The following is a 12,494-nucleotide window of genomic DNA, read 5'->3' as shown; positions in this document are numbered from 1 at the left end:
AAACGGAGGGAAAAGACCGACACAAGCACAGCAAGACTACAATCACTGCGAGAAGAAGTGTTTGCCGCACAGATCAGAAAACACAACAAGTTTCGCATTTTTTTAAACCAAAAAACAGCTGCTTTTAATTTGTTTTAGCTTAACAATCGAATAATTAAAGCATACCGCAGCTCAAACGTTGTGTTGCACTTATCTCAATCATACTAAGTTATCGAAAATGAATAGTTTTTAATCGTTTATTGGCATCGATTTGACGCCCAGTGTAACATGAAGATTTTCCAACCGAGCTGGGTACATCACGATGGTTCGTATTGTGCAGATGATGCATCCGGAGAAGGTTACTTTTACGATCGTTTCTTTCCTCAGAGAAATCCATTTTCTCGATCGATATACACCCCAGCGGTGAAAGATTTGCCACCGGAGGTCAAGGATGCGATTCCGGACGCGTAGTCATCTGGAACATGGCTCCAGTGTTGAATGAACAGGCAGAGACGAACAAAAGTATACCGCGCATACTGTGCCAGATGGATAACCATTTGGCCTGTGTAAACTGCGTTCGGTGGTCCGGAAACGGTCTTATGCTAGCATCCGGTGGCGATGATAAGCTAGTCATGATATGGAAAAAGACGATCAGTGGCAGCGGTGGCATCGGTGCATTTGGCGGTGGTGGTAAGTCCGTTGAGCATTGGCGTTGCATTTCCACGCTCCGTGGGCACGCGGGAGACGTACTTGACCTGGCCTGGTCTCCTCAAGATCGATGGATGGCAAGCTGCAGTGTTGACAACACCATTATCATTTGGGATGCGCAACAATTTCCAAAAATTGTTCACGTACTCAAGGGCCACACTGGTTTGGTGAAGGGCGTCACGTGGGATCCAGTAGGGAAGTTTATCGCTTCCCAGAGCGATGATCGATCGCTCAAGGTATGGAAAACCACCGATTGGAGCTGTTTCAAAACGATTACCGAGCCGTTCGAAGAGTGTGGCGGAACGACGCATATTCTTCGCCTGTCGTGGTCACCGGACGGCCAGTATCTAGTGTCCGCTCACGCTATGAACGGCGGTGGACCGACAGCTCAGATCATCGAGAGAGATGGTTGGAAGTGCGACAAGGACTTTGTCGGTCATCGGAAAGCGGTCACGTGCGTGCGGTTCCATAATTCTATTCTCAAAAGATCCGCGCCAAAAACCAACAAGCTGCAACAGTACTGTTGTCTAGCCGTAGGGGCACGCGACAGAAGTTTGTCCATCTGGCTGACGGCTTTACAAAGACCGCTGGTGGTCATACATGACTTGTTTCAGGATTCAATACTCGATCTTTCGTGGAGTTGCGACGGGTACACTCTGCTTGCGTGCAGTGGCGACGGGCACATTGCCTGTCTGCAGTTCACGGCCCAGGAGCTGGGCACGCCGCTCTCCGAGGAAGACAAAAACATACTGTACCAGCGTATGTATGGCAAAAATGCCAACATCGATCTAACAGCACAGGCCGAAAAGGAAATGATCGTGGAAAATTCAGACTTTCTGAACGTGTTGAAAAGTAATCCTGTTCCGCCAACCTTAATACCGCAGCAGCAGCAGCACCCGCAACACGGAGCGACAAAGGATGAAATCAAATCATCACAAGCTGTCGCTCAAATGCCCATGGTCATTCAGTCTTCTAGTCTAACGACCCCGACACCCATTCTCAAGCAAATCGAAACGAAAACGGCGGACGGCAAGCGTAGAATCACGCCAATGTTTATACCCTTGAACGACGATAATGGCATCGCATCAAATGCCACCACCAACATGCCCACGTCCATCGAATTCGGCAGCAAATCGAGCGAATCTATGGCACCTGTTGAGACGAAACAACTCGCAAGCGAAGAGCCAAATATACCTCTCACTGCCGAACCCACGTCCAAGTTGGACAATCGACTGAAAAGAATTGCCAAGGTACCACCGCAGAAAGCTGAACCGTTGGCGTCAACCGAACAGACCACTGGGTCAAGTTCGAATCAGCCTGCATCGAACCAGAAGCTAGTTGAACGAACAAGACCTCCGACATACTCTACGGGCAAGGCGACCGTTATTCAAGGTAACTCCTTCAAAGCCTTTGGCGAAGTGAGAGTACAGGTACAGAATAATAGCGTTAAAACGGCGTACGGAACGTTGGGCCGTGTGGTTGGCCTTGTCGTTAACGCACAACGTGTGGAGAAAAAGATCTGGGAAACGGTCGTTGGATCGCCGGTAGTTTGCTTTGCGGTTGGAGCGAAATGTGCGGTCGTTTGCAGCCAAGATCATACCATACGAATGGTAGACATTAAAACGGGAACTCTCGTGTTCCCGGTACTCAGTCTAACAAGCCCGGCCGTACAGAGCGTTTTTGTAAGCATTTTGTGAAAAACAGCTTTTCGCTTCACATTTGTTGAATGATGACTTTCTTTTCTAGAGTTCCAACTCAAAGCTGGCCGCGGTAGTCACCGAAAGTGGCATACTTCGCATTTGGAATGTGGTCGAAAAATCCGTTCTACTTTCGATAAATTGTGCCGAAGTCATGAGTGGAAGTATGTATGATGAGATACTCACGACGACGGACATCGTCGCCTTTACCTTAGTAATGTTACCGTTTGTTTCAGGTTTTGTCACCATACTTCATGTGTCCGATCAGGGGATGCCGTTCATAGTGCTTTCGAATGGATCATCATATTCGTACTGTCGAAAGCTGGACAGCTGGATGCTAATCAATTCGTCCGACCCAGTCGTACGTCATGGTTTGATTGGTAACAAAGCCAACGCGCCTGTGAGAAACATTAAAGCGTACCCACTCTCAACGATACAATCGTATGGCAATTTTTCTGGACCGAAAACGAACAGCTTCGCAGAAATGTACGCGTTTGCCATAACAATTGGCGCTTTCATATGTAAACGGGAATGATGATTGTATTTTTTTCTTCTTCTGCTATTTCAGACACTCCGCTTCATGGCAAACATCTGCGGCGATAGCGTTTATCGAAAATCAAATAAAAATCTGCGAAATGATTACGTCTCCAGCCGAGCTCAAGTACTGGTACTCGATGCTGGGCTTCCAATTAGCACTGAACGGGAGCGAGGAAAAGATTCGTCAAGTGTTGGACGATCTGCTGGGAGCAACGCACAGCTTAGACACGCGGATGGGCGATGATAATGATCCGTCCGTGTTGGGCATCTCGAAGCATGTGTTCATGGAGGACGTTTTGAACCACCTGAAAATGCAAACCAAATGGCAGCGAATCTACACGGAATATCTGGACCAGCTGAAATTCCTCAAGGAGCGCGACGGCCGAGACAAACCACTGATGGAGTAGAGAGCAATAAAACCGGCTACCGAAGCTTGTCTCGCCAAGCATGTATGTATTACATAGCTATACATTGTTTTAGATTATGCTAGAGAGGGTGTGCCGAAATAAGATGCGGGCTCGGATAAGATAGCTTCCCATTGGCTGCTGTTGGTAGATAACGCGCGCACAATTCACCTCTGCAGTTAAGTTATTGGATATTTTGTGCGCCTTCCTTGTGCCTCCCACACACCCAGCACGTCCCACACTGTGGACTATTTGTTGTTAAGAAAGGTGGGCGAAAAGGCGTGTGGCAAAAGTTTAAATAGCGATGTTATCATGACCCTCACTGGCGAAGGCTTGACCAGATAGATGGGTATATCTTTCGCACTGAATTCCGAGAGTGTCTGGCGACAGGTACCGCAGGGTGCCGTAAATTCTGCCTCCTGATAAGCCGCGACAGCCACCGCGGTGAACTACAAACAAACAAAAAAGATCACAATTCTTCAACAAGTACTGATTTCTCTGGCACTTTTTTCGATATCTTCGCTACCTCGCGATGTCCCTCGCTAATAGCTTTGCAAACGGCCGTTCGCTCCGCGCATACGGACGGTCCAAATGTGCCATTTTCCACGTTGCATCCGGTCACGATTTCACCCGTAGCGGTTCTTAACGCTGCTCCAACGGGAAAGTTGCTGTACGGGCAGTAGGCGTTGTTCCGTACTTGAATAGCTGCCTCGATCAATTCCTTCACGGAACTATCTACGGGTGGTTTGCAAGAATAAATTATTGCTCCGTTAGTGGGGTGTGATCTTACCTAACGTAGAATATTCGACCACATTCTGCCCATCGACCTTTCCATTGATGTTATTGTTCATTATGAAAGTCCTTTTATGTGCGAATCAAAATAAAAAAAAACACACGTTCAATTTCCTCTTTTTGCACGTACTACAAACACTCTCTGGGATTAGACAAACAATAAACAATACCACTGACGTTTAGGACTCCGCGTTAGGTTCTCAAATAAGCACATTCTAATCGTGTGGCTGCTTTTATTTGAACCCCCGCTCACGAATCAGCTGTTCGTTGTACGGTAGGCGAGATTACGAGAAATGTTTGTTTTAAATGGACCGTCTGCGTGTATGCAACATATGGCGCGCGAGAAAGTTAATAGTGGTAAATATAGTGTGATAATATACCATGACCACAATGGGACGTGATAACGAGTACATGTTCTCAACTACGATCGGAAATACCAACCATGCGTTCATTTCCAAACATTTTGTACACATGAGCATCTGACATGAGCTCCTCTGACTCATGTTCGTCATCCATCGATTCATCTGTTAAGCCTTGCGTTTCTATGTACTGCGTTTTAAAGTCACTGGGTTTCCGGTTCATCAGTCTGCACATCGATTCGAATATTTCCCTCTTCGACACTTCATGATTCGCTCGTACACCCCAGCTCAGGAATACGCTTTCTTCGTTCATTCCCTCCATCGATTGCTTGAAGCGCATAATATACGCTTGCTTTATGAATAATTCCAATAGCTTCTTGGGGTCACCAAAATAGGAATGCTCATGCTGCTCATCGACACCGATTGTTTGCAGAAACTCCCACAACAATCGTTCCGGAATGGTACCGTTTTTCATGAAAATGTAACCCAATATCACAAACAACAGAGTGTACTTTCGACGATAGTTTTCGTTGAGTTCTGTGAAAGAACTCGTTCCAAAAGTGGAGCACAGGATCACCGTTTTCTGTCCTTTACTATCCACCTCTACCAGCTGATAGCCATATATCTAGAAAATGATAAAGCACGTTAAACGACAACGACAATTTACAACATCCCAACGCATTACCTCGCTCAGTATATTTTCCACTTCGGTAATGAGTCTATTGTAAAGCCGGGTATCTCCCTTCAGAGCGATGCTGCTGATTTCGGATCTTTTAATTGGGAATTTGTGTATCGATAGATTGAGTATCGTTTTGACCATGTTCCTGATCAGATGGCTTTCATCCATGGGTTGGGTGGAACTGTTCCTATCCACTGCTGAGCGTTGGCTTTGCGATTGTGATGGTCGTGGCATCGTGTTTTACATCACTTTATACCAGAAAAACTATGAAAACTGGCCGTTGGCAACAGATCGTTGAAACAAATCTCGTCTCTTTTGGCGCAATCAGCTACGGTCGCTTTTGTTTGGTTTTCTCTGCTGTCGTCGTTTTGACGGCTACTGTCATCACTGTCAAAGGTTCCTTTTATGCCGTCAATTTTTCTCTCAAATCGCAAGCACGTACTTTCAGGTTCGCAATAAATATTTGCGCTTATATTATAGTTTCGACGAAATTGTAAATCCTATTCGTTTCCACTTTGTAGATTGCACACAATGGCTTCGTTGGCAAATAAGGGATCGTCGCTTGTTTCGAGTAAGTAGCAACAAAGCGCAGCATCGCCATTCCTTAACCTCCATTGATCGAATCATAGCTGACAAACTCAGTGACAAAAAAAAGTTACATAATTATTCCATAACCATGACCGACCGGTCTGATTGTTTTGCTTGCTTTCGGCAGCTCTGATGACCCAGGCTCGTCCGAAGCTGAATGTATTCATGAAGTACGCCAAGGTGGAGCTGACCCCACCGAGCCCCGGAGACATTCCTGCCATCCGTGACGGTATTGCGCGCATCATCTCGGGTGCTCGTACCGGAGCCTGGAAAAATCTTACGGTCCGTGAAGCTTGGCTCAACACCCTGGTCACGATGGAAGTGTGCTTCTGGTTCTATGCCGGCGAGTGCATCGGCAAGCGTCACCTGGTTGGCTACAGCGTCTAAACTGGTGCTGCTGTCGTCGTGTCGTGTTTTGCTGGTGCCGCAGACAGAGTGCTTGCTTGAGGTTACAGAACAGTAGAACCATTCGGATAGCAGAGGATCGAACATCTTGTCCTAAATAATGAAACCACAGTAATATTTAATCCCGAACAAGTCTAAGCATTTTATTTAATGGTCCACGCTCGTGAGACTGTGCATCTGCTGAAAGCTGTGTAAATAGGAATTCCAGTCGACAATAGTTTGTTCCTGATCGAGCAACGACCAGTTCGGTGACGGTTTGTCAGTCGAAAGCCAGTTGAAGTCATCCAGTATGTTCCAGTTGTTGCAAGACAAATCAAGACCGGACTGTTTGAAGTCTTCCTCGATGTTCTCGTACTGATGGTTGTAGCACGCCACTCGGATCGCTTTACAATCTTCAATGATTGCCCTCGAAGTGACGTACAGATACATGTCGCATGCTCTGGAACGGTGACAACGAAGCTGCTGGCATGCCACAACAAACTTACAGTCGGTACAATCGTCCAGAAATATGGATCTCGCGGTTGGGCCACACACCACCACACAGTTGTCCAGTTGCGCAAACTGCAACGATCCCGGATGACCTTCGATGCGTATGAGACAGTTTTTCAGCTTCGAGGCCGTTATCGTTTGATCATTCACCGCACTCGCCGAAAGCTCGATTAGCTGTTCCGCTCGTTCGGAAAACGTCCATTTGATGTGATTTTCGCCAGAGGTACCGGTCGCTTCTGAGCTTTGCTTGAGGTCTTGGTCTTTGGCGTCCTTCTCGTTGATCATTTTCACAATTTTTTTGCTCTTGAAGCCAAACTTTTTCTTCGGCAATAGTTCGTTTCGCAACGTGTCCAGCAGTTTGCTAAGCTCGTTGATCGTATTCTGACAAACCTTGATGCGATATTCGTTCAGAAAGAATGTCGATGAAGATAGGTACCGCTGAAGGTCGTAGATCTCGTTCTGACTATCGGCAAATACTTGTGCCTTCCGATCGCTGCTGGTAACATTTTCGAGCGTATTTCGTATCAGCTTTACTTTCTCCTCGAAAGAAACTTCAAAATATTGCAATGCTTCTGTGCTTTCAGCATCCTTTTGCCTTTCCAGCTTGGCTGCCTGTATGTGCAACTCGCGCTCCTTATGCCGGCGGTTCAATATTTCCGTTATCTTCTCCTTTCCGTTCAGTGCTCCACTGTCGATTATTTCCTCCATAACGCAAGGTATTATTCGTTCTTTTTCTTCAGATAGATGGGCTCTTCGTAGCTGGCTTGCTGGAGCTTCTTCATAAACAGTGCTTTTTTGTTCTTTTCGTCGCTATCCAAACTTGAGTAGCGGAGCTGCTTTAGCTTATCTTCGCTCGGTTTGGTCAGTTCCAGCAGACCGTATCCGATTCCGCCGAAGACTGCTAGGTAAACTGCTGATTTAATCCAAACATACATCTCTCAGCACGGCACGGTTCTATTTTTCCGCCTGCTGCTCTTGTTGCCAAATATTTTCGTCGTACACACGTATCGATTTGTCTCCACCAAGTGTTTCGCCCAGCTGATAGTAGGCTTCCAAGATGCTGGGATAGTTTTCCTTCACGTAGTATCTAAATTCTGTTACACCGGGATGAAAAAGGTTTGCCGTTTAATATCAACACAAATAGCTACCCACAGCCCACCTACCTCGATTCGTGTTCAATCGGTGCCACCCTGCGTACGAGACAGCGAACAATATTGCTTCGACGACAATCAACGTTTTGGCGGATGTTTTGATGATTTTAATGAACCCTGGACGGGCCTTTTTCTGTAGCATATTAGGTAATGCACAGAAAAATTGTGAAAGTTTTTACCAGATGTTTATTTCACAAAATCGGACACAACCAATGATGATTCACGTCATTTTGGCCAAAGTGCTTAAAATACAGGTGGGTTTTATTTTTTGCACGACGTACATGCGCGGGCCCAGCCGTCACTTTTGCCCCTGCGGTGCACAGTGGTCGATCAGTGGCCACGTAATTGTTACCAATATGAAACAGTACTGCAAAGGGCTGATGAGATGTGAAGGTATTGCAACTCACGTCTGTTTCTCACTGCTCACATATCAGGAGAATATTTACCAAATAAGGATTATATTTCTTCAACAGTGATATTTCTTCGTACTTCTTGCGGTATTTCTAATCCCTCAAACCTCTCGAAGCAATGTTGATCATGGATGGAAATCTAAAAGTGTTCAAACGAATTGAAAGCGAGTGCAGTGAATATAGAACAAAGTAAATTGATGTACTACCTGGATCCATACAATCATTCATAATCCCATCTAGAAGTGATAAAAAATCAGACCAAAGAGTTAACAAACGCAATTAGCTTTGCCTTTCCGGTTTATTGATCATGGTTATAATGTATCGCGGAAAAGAATTCGGGCAAAAGTCGTACACAAATTAGAAGCTATAGAATGCGCAAATGATGAAAATAATGCAATACACAATGAACGACAAACGGTTCAAGACCAACCCGAATTTGCTCCACTCATGGTCGATGCTGCTCTCGATGGTGACGTTACCCTTGTCGCTAAAGCTAAAGTGCTTCTTTCCTACGCCCACAAACGGTCCAACACATCCTGCTAAGCGTTTCAGCATGTTCGGCAGGCTTCTCTGGTGCTTGCCTTTCGAAACGTTCAGCACAATCACACTGATGATCGTGCTGAACGCGGTCAACAGCAGTGTGTTGCTGAAGAAGATTACAATCAGTGGTGTGTGACCCGAAATTGCCGGCAGCTGCTGGGCGAAGTAAACCAGATAGATTGTTATCATCAGCGCGATGATGCCGTTGGTAAGGATCCGTTCGCCCGATTCCAACGGAAGCCAGAAAACGGAGAGTGCCAGTATGATGATCACTAGCGCCGGTACGATCACGATGGCACGATGCGTATCAGATTGACGGTGGAGCGTGAAGTTGTACGTAACGTCGATGTACGGTTCCGTGCAGCATGGATAGTATTTTGTGTGTCTTTCCATGCTAACCTTGACAATTTTCCACTCAGAGTTACTGACCAGTGTTTCGATCTGGGAAGGGAAAATGGTGTTTGAGTTTGTGTGTGAAGGTACCATTTCCCATTTAACGCAATATTACCTGTGGTTCGCTACCGAGCGTTAGATTCAACATGTACCCATCGAACGTCCAGGATCCAACCTTAACGAAACATTTCTGATAATCGAAAGGCCACAGACGCATGTTCAGCTCACAGAACGCATGGTACTCGGTCGGTGGAACCCACAGCACTTTTCCTTCACTGTACACCAGCACGTTGGTGTCGCCGTAATGATGCTGATCCGAGCCGCCCGCATTGTTGTACAGCACCACATCCGGTCTCCACACGATCGTAGGTTCCCAACGGACCACGTTCAGATTGCCGTAGTTGGCGGGATTCCACGTGAGCTTAGGATCATTCCAACTCTAAAACAAACAGTACACAAAACAGTTAGTTTGATCAGCTTTGCCCGCCCGTGAGTCCAAAACGGGAAACTTGACAAAATAAGGAATGACTGGTTCACTGTAAGTACGCTTTTATTTAACTTCAGATTGTACAAAATGAATTAAAAATATAAAACCAACATCAGGCAAAATATGATAACGTATAAGGCAAACGCAATCCGTTCCAACAGCGTAACAAACAGCAGCCAGTCCTGCTTGGCTTCGTTCTGGCTCGGACCATTACATTGAACTTCGTCCATGTTGTTACTCGCTTCCTGAGTGTCCGCTAACGTCTCACACATTTCGTCATCGTTTCTCTGCAAGTGAGAAATCAAGTTAGGATCACATTGTGTAACATAAAGAAGCATTTTACCGTAGGGCTATTATTGATCGAGATTATTCCCGCGATCACATCGAACGTGATAAGTTTCTTCAATGCCGGATGCAACGGTTTTTTGGAGCCAGATTTTACAACACACTCTAGCAAAACCGTCAACAGCAAGCAAAATCCAGACAGGTACAAAGTTTGGCTATAAAATAACACTGTTCATGGAGAAACGATAAGAAATAGTGTTGCTAAAACGTGGACAGTACACGACCTAACACTTACCAACTGACGGTGTACTGTTGGTGTAGAGCGAAAGATGCTCATTAAAGTGTATCAGAAACATGCCCGTGATCAGCACATTAATTGCATTGAGGATGAGCTTTTCTGCACAGTTCGGTGGTAGCCAAAAGTTGAGCAAATTCATCAGTACCAACACACAGGCCGGTGCCGTGATGGTACTTCTGTAGATAGCGCTGTTACGCTTCAGCTCGAACCTAATATGCGTTCCCCGGTGTTCCGGACTATCGCTCACATTGAAGGTTTTGTGCGTTTCCAGCGTAATGTTCATCACGGTCCAGATCGTTCCTTGTAATACTTCATTCTGTGCCAATCAGGAATTAAAACAGGTGAATAGGAATAAGGAACTGAAACTCCAAGGGTTTTTCGGGTGAGTACAGTTTACACTTTACCTTAAGCATTTTCACGTTAATTTCCATATCATATATTTCGGCCCAAGGGAGCAGAAATATACTACAGCGTTGTGTGTCGAATGGCCACTTTTGCCACTGGATCGTACACTTGGACTCATGGCGCAATGCATTCGTAAACTCCAGTATACCGTTGCTGGCAACCTTCACTAACGGTCCAGTGTTATCTAAGGTCGGATTCCAGATGGAGGTTTGATTTAGAAACAGCTTCGTAACGTTACCATACAGCTGTGGTTCCCAAGCCAAACGGCTGTCCATCCATTGCTAGAACAAGAGTAAAAGTACATATTAAAACCTTACACCAGAATTTGGTTGCTTATGATTGTTTTTACATTTTTTTTAAACCACATTCACATACTCATGCTTCTTGATCATGCTTGCTGATCATGCCTCTTACAAATGTGCAGGCACATGCTTGCAATTTAGATATAAAACTTTTAAGAAAACTTACACATTTTTGTTGATAATTTTAAGTTTTTTTCTGAATGCTTTTCACAATATTACTACAATATTCCACCATAAAATGTATCGTAATTCCGATTGCTTTTCAATAGTACACTGCAAAAGATACTTACAAACTTCATCCATCCGTACACGGAGAGCGTTGATTTAATTTCGTTTATCTCCACGTGCGTGATCGTGATGCTGTAAGGAAAAAGCAGACGGATTAATATCAACGGAGGCCCACGGAGTTCTCTTCTTCATTTCTGACATTTCAAACGTACCTCGTCTCAACGGTCGTTACGTTGTAGTGTTGCGAAGGCCGAATCGATGGATCGTATCCCTTCAGTAGATCCTTTTTGAGCGTATCCGTCCACGTGGGTGCCCACACGGCAGCTCCCTCTGGAATGAATCGTTTTGAAATTGTGGAACGAGGAATTAACGGGGTCGGTTCGTGTACACATGACCTTCAATCCGTTTCGACCACTCATGGTCAAACCGTTTGCCTATGGTCGAAGCGGATAGCGCAACTAGCACGACAAATAAATGTCCCTATTGAAGCATCCCAATTGGGTCGGGATTAATCGAGCACAACGGAACACTGGAACGTCTCCTGTATTGCTAATCCAGATTGAGAGTGCATGTGTGTGTGTGTGCGCACTTTTATGTCTCTTGTAAACGATGACTTATGATTTCGAGTCCAATTGTATCCACTTAAGCACCAGCACTGGGGGCTATTATCCGCCTGCTCTTTTCTTGTGATAACAATACGATCGTTCTGCGCAATCGTGCAAGCCACCCGAAAAGAGTTTTGGGTGCTGTTAATTGAGTTATGTTGAACTTATTTTAAGCGATCGTTTGGGAATTTATTTCTCTTTATATTGCGGAATTCGTTTGAGGAAAAAAGAACTCGCATAGACAGGGTATACAGCGAACAACTGGTATTACAAACAAGAAACACTATTTTAGTTTGTTTCACTTTTTGTAATAAATACATTATTCCTCACAACCTGCCACGCTTTCTCACTTACCACCTTGACCGACCACCTGTCCAACAGCAACCGCCACCAGCACAAACAATGCGGTGCAAATGCATTTTTTCACATTTGGCACCATGATTTATCCAACACTCGGTCACTCGAACCACAAATGGGCCCCTGAACAAGGCAAGCAAGGATTTTGCTTATCACCAAGTACTATTAATAGCAGGTTATCACGGGCACAGTCTTGCACAGCTTCGGCAACTCGCACTATTCGGTTCCGTCCACAACCACTGAACCACACGCTAACCGGACCGGACACTGGAAAGCAACTGAGCTTCGGTCACGGTCGGAGGATGTTTTTATGCCATCGGAGCACCAGCAACAGCAGCAGCAGCATTAAAATCACATAATACACAATTCACCAAACGCGGCCGCGTATATATTTCT

General features: G+C 45.4%; 8 protein-coding genes across 10 annotated transcripts; 2 read left to right on the top strand and 6 right to left on the bottom strand.

Moving 5' to 3' along the window:
* Positions 1-55: 55 nt before the first annotated feature.
* Positions 56-3,384, top strand: LOC125763392 (protein HIRA homolog). Its single transcript, XM_049426544.1, has 5 exons — positions 56-304; positions 367-2,369; positions 2,434-2,548; positions 2,621-2,870; positions 2,953-3,384. The coding sequence occupies exons 1-5, from the start codon at positions 268-270 to the stop codon at positions 3,326-3,328; spliced, it is 2,781 nt and encodes a 926-aa protein (XP_049282501.1). The 5' UTR covers positions 56-267; the 3' UTR covers positions 3,329-3,384.
* On the bottom strand, positions 3,346-4,489 carry LOC125763602 (cytidine deaminase-like). 2 transcript variants are annotated; one of them, XM_049426945.1, is made up of 4 exons: positions 4,288-4,489; positions 4,116-4,186; positions 3,852-4,060; positions 3,346-3,774 (listed from the first exon to the last, which is right to left on the bottom strand). In XM_049426945.1, the coding sequence occupies exons 1-4, from the start codon at positions 4,329-4,331 to the stop codon at positions 3,574-3,576; spliced, it is 525 nt and encodes a 174-aa protein (XP_049282902.1). In that variant the 5' UTR covers positions 4,332-4,489; the 3' UTR covers positions 3,346-3,573. The 2 variants fall into 2 exon arrangements, with proteins under 2 accessions (XP_049282902.1, XP_049282903.1); XM_049426946.1 differs by having other exon boundaries at positions 4,295-4,484.
* Positions 4,490-4,534: 45 nt separating this feature from the next.
* LOC125775011 (non-structural maintenance of chromosomes element 3 homolog) lies at positions 4,535-5,553 on the bottom strand. The gene is made up of 2 exons (XM_049445391.1): positions 5,162-5,553; positions 4,535-5,101 (listed from the first exon to the last, which is right to left on the bottom strand). The coding sequence occupies exons 1-2, from the start codon at positions 5,387-5,389 to the stop codon at positions 4,535-4,537; spliced, it is 795 nt and encodes a 264-aa protein (XP_049301348.1). The 5' UTR covers positions 5,390-5,553.
* LOC125763615 (ATP synthase subunit g, mitochondrial) lies at positions 5,518-6,270 on the top strand. The gene is made up of 3 exons (XM_049426965.1): positions 5,518-5,603; positions 5,677-5,726; positions 5,871-6,270. The coding sequence occupies exons 2-3, from the start codon at positions 5,687-5,689 to the stop codon at positions 6,128-6,130; spliced, it is 300 nt and encodes a 99-aa protein (XP_049282922.1). The 5' UTR covers positions 5,518-5,603; positions 5,677-5,686; the 3' UTR covers positions 6,131-6,270.
* On the bottom strand, positions 6,266-7,345 carry LOC125763512 (tubulin-specific chaperone C). Its single transcript, XM_049426777.1, has one exon. It carries the CDS (start codon positions 7,343-7,345, stop codon positions 6,296-6,298), a length of 1,050 nt encoding a protein of 349 aa, XP_049282734.1. The 3' UTR covers positions 6,266-6,295.
* Positions 7,346-7,356: 11 nt separating this feature from the next.
* LOC125763622 (uncharacterized) lies at positions 7,357-7,572 on the bottom strand. Its single transcript, XM_049426975.1, has one exon. It carries the CDS (start codon positions 7,570-7,572, stop codon positions 7,357-7,359), a length of 216 nt encoding a protein of 71 aa, XP_049282932.1.
* A 19-nt stretch (positions 7,573-7,591) lies between these two features.
* On the bottom strand, positions 7,592-8,042 carry LOC125763616 (uncharacterized). Its single transcript, XM_049426967.1, has 2 exons — positions 7,801-8,042; positions 7,592-7,731 (listed from the first exon to the last, which is right to left on the bottom strand). The coding sequence occupies exons 1-2, from the start codon at positions 7,928-7,930 to the stop codon at positions 7,592-7,594; spliced, it is 270 nt and encodes an 89-aa protein (XP_049282924.1). The 5' UTR covers positions 7,931-8,042.
* Positions 8,043-8,477: 435 nt separating this feature from the next.
* Positions 8,478-12,389, bottom strand: LOC125763490 (acetylcholine receptor subunit alpha-like 1). Of its 2 annotated transcripts, XM_049426740.1 has the most exons (7): positions 12,096-12,389; positions 11,349-11,466; positions 11,199-11,268; positions 10,606-10,887; positions 10,199-10,517; positions 9,962-10,131; positions 9,664-9,905 (listed from the first exon to the last, which is right to left on the bottom strand). In XM_049426740.1, exons 1-7 carry the CDS (start codon positions 12,178-12,180, stop codon positions 9,711-9,713), a joined length of 1,239 nt encoding a protein of 412 aa, XP_049282697.1. In that variant the 5' UTR covers positions 12,181-12,389; the 3' UTR covers positions 9,664-9,710. The 2 variants fall into 2 exon arrangements, with proteins under 2 accessions (XP_049282698.1, XP_049282697.1); XM_049426741.1 differs by lacking the exons at positions 9,664-9,905; positions 9,962-10,131; positions 10,199-10,517; positions 10,606-10,887 and adding exons at positions 8,478-9,179; positions 9,247-9,570 and having other exon boundaries at positions 12,096-12,371.
* Between the last annotated feature and the right edge of the window lie 105 nt (positions 12,390-12,494).

Source organism: Anopheles funestus, chromosome 2RL, assembly GCF_943734845.2.
Source record: "Anopheles funestus chromosome 2RL, idAnoFuneDA-416_04, whole genome shotgun sequence".
NCBI classification, from domain to species: Eukaryota; Metazoa; Arthropoda; class Insecta; order Diptera; family Culicidae; genus Anopheles; species Anopheles funestus.
The sequence above is the reverse complement of the archived record's forward strand: the minus strand, read 5'-3'. Positions and strand labels throughout refer to the sequence as shown.

What these genes read in the sequence shown, in the direction of transcription:
- LOC125763392 (XM_049426544.1), top strand. Translation starts at nt 268, where the DNA reads ATGAAGATTTTCCAACCGAGCTGGGTACATCACGATG. An exon ending in TGCCGAAGTCATGAGTGGAA is followed by an intron (nt 2,549 to 2,620) that starts GTATGTATGATG and finishes CGTTTGTTTCAG; the next exon opens with GTTTTGTCACCATACTTCAT. An exon ending in ACGAACAGCTTCGCAGAAAT is followed by an intron (nt 2,871 to 2,952) that starts GTACGCGTTTGC and finishes CTGCTATTTCAG; the next exon opens with ACACTCCGCTTCATGGCAAA.
- LOC125763602 (XM_049426945.1), bottom strand. Translation starts at nt 4,331, where the DNA reads ATGTGCTTATTTGAGAACCTAACGCGGAGTCCTAAACGTCAGTG. An exon ending in CGGAGTCCTAAACGTCAGTG is followed by an intron (nt 4,187 to 4,287) that starts GTATTGTTTATT and finishes CGCACATAAAAG; the next exon opens with GACTTTCATAATGAACAATA. An exon ending in TTAGCGAGGGACATCGCGAG is followed by an intron (nt 3,775 to 3,851) that starts GTAGCGAAGATA and finishes GTTTGTTTGTAG; the next exon opens with TTCACCGCGGTGGCTGTCGC.
- LOC125775011 (XM_049445391.1), bottom strand. Translation starts at nt 5,389, where the DNA reads ATGCCACGACCATCACAATCGCAAAGCCAACGCTCAGCAGTGGATAGG. An exon ending in TGGAAAATATACTGAGCGAG is followed by an intron (nt 5,102 to 5,161) that starts GTAATGCGTTGG and finishes ATCATTTTCTAG; the next exon opens with ATATATGGCTATCAGCTGGT.
- LOC125763615 (XM_049426965.1), top strand. Translation starts at nt 5,687, where the DNA reads ATGGCTTCGTTGGCAAATAAGGGATCGTCGCTTGTTTCGA. An exon ending in GGGATCGTCGCTTGTTTCGA is followed by an intron (nt 5,727 to 5,870) that starts GTAAGTAGCAAC and finishes TGCTTTCGGCAG; the next exon opens with CTCTGATGACCCAGGCTCGT.
- LOC125763512 (XM_049426777.1), bottom strand. Translation starts at nt 7,345, where the DNA reads ATGGAGGAAATAATCGACAGTGGAGCACTGAACGGAAAGGAGAAGATA.
- LOC125763622 (XM_049426975.1), bottom strand. Translation starts at nt 7,572, where the DNA reads ATGTATGTTTGGATTAAATCAGCAGTTTACCTAGCAGTCTTCGGCGGA.
- LOC125763616 (XM_049426967.1), bottom strand. Translation starts at nt 7,930, where the DNA reads ATGCTACAGAAAAAGGCCCGTCCAGGGTTCATTAAAATCATCAAAACA. An exon ending in CCGATTGAACACGAATCGAG is followed by an intron (nt 7,732 to 7,800) that starts GTAGGTGGGCTG and finishes CCGGTGTAACAG; the next exon opens with AATTTAGATACTACGTGAAG.
- LOC125763490 (XM_049426740.1), bottom strand. Translation starts at nt 12,180, where the DNA reads ATGGTGCCAAATGTGAAAAAATGCATTTGCACCGCATTGTTTGTGCTG. An exon ending in ACAGGTGGTCGGTCAAGGTG is followed by an intron (nt 11,467 to 12,095) that starts GTAAGTGAGAAA and finishes GATTCATTCCAG; the next exon opens with AGGGAGCTGCCGTGTGGGCA. An exon ending in TTAACGTGAAAATGCTTAAG is followed by an intron (nt 10,518 to 10,605) that starts GTAAAGTGTAAA and finishes TGATTGGCACAG; the next exon opens with AATGAAGTATTACAAGGAAC.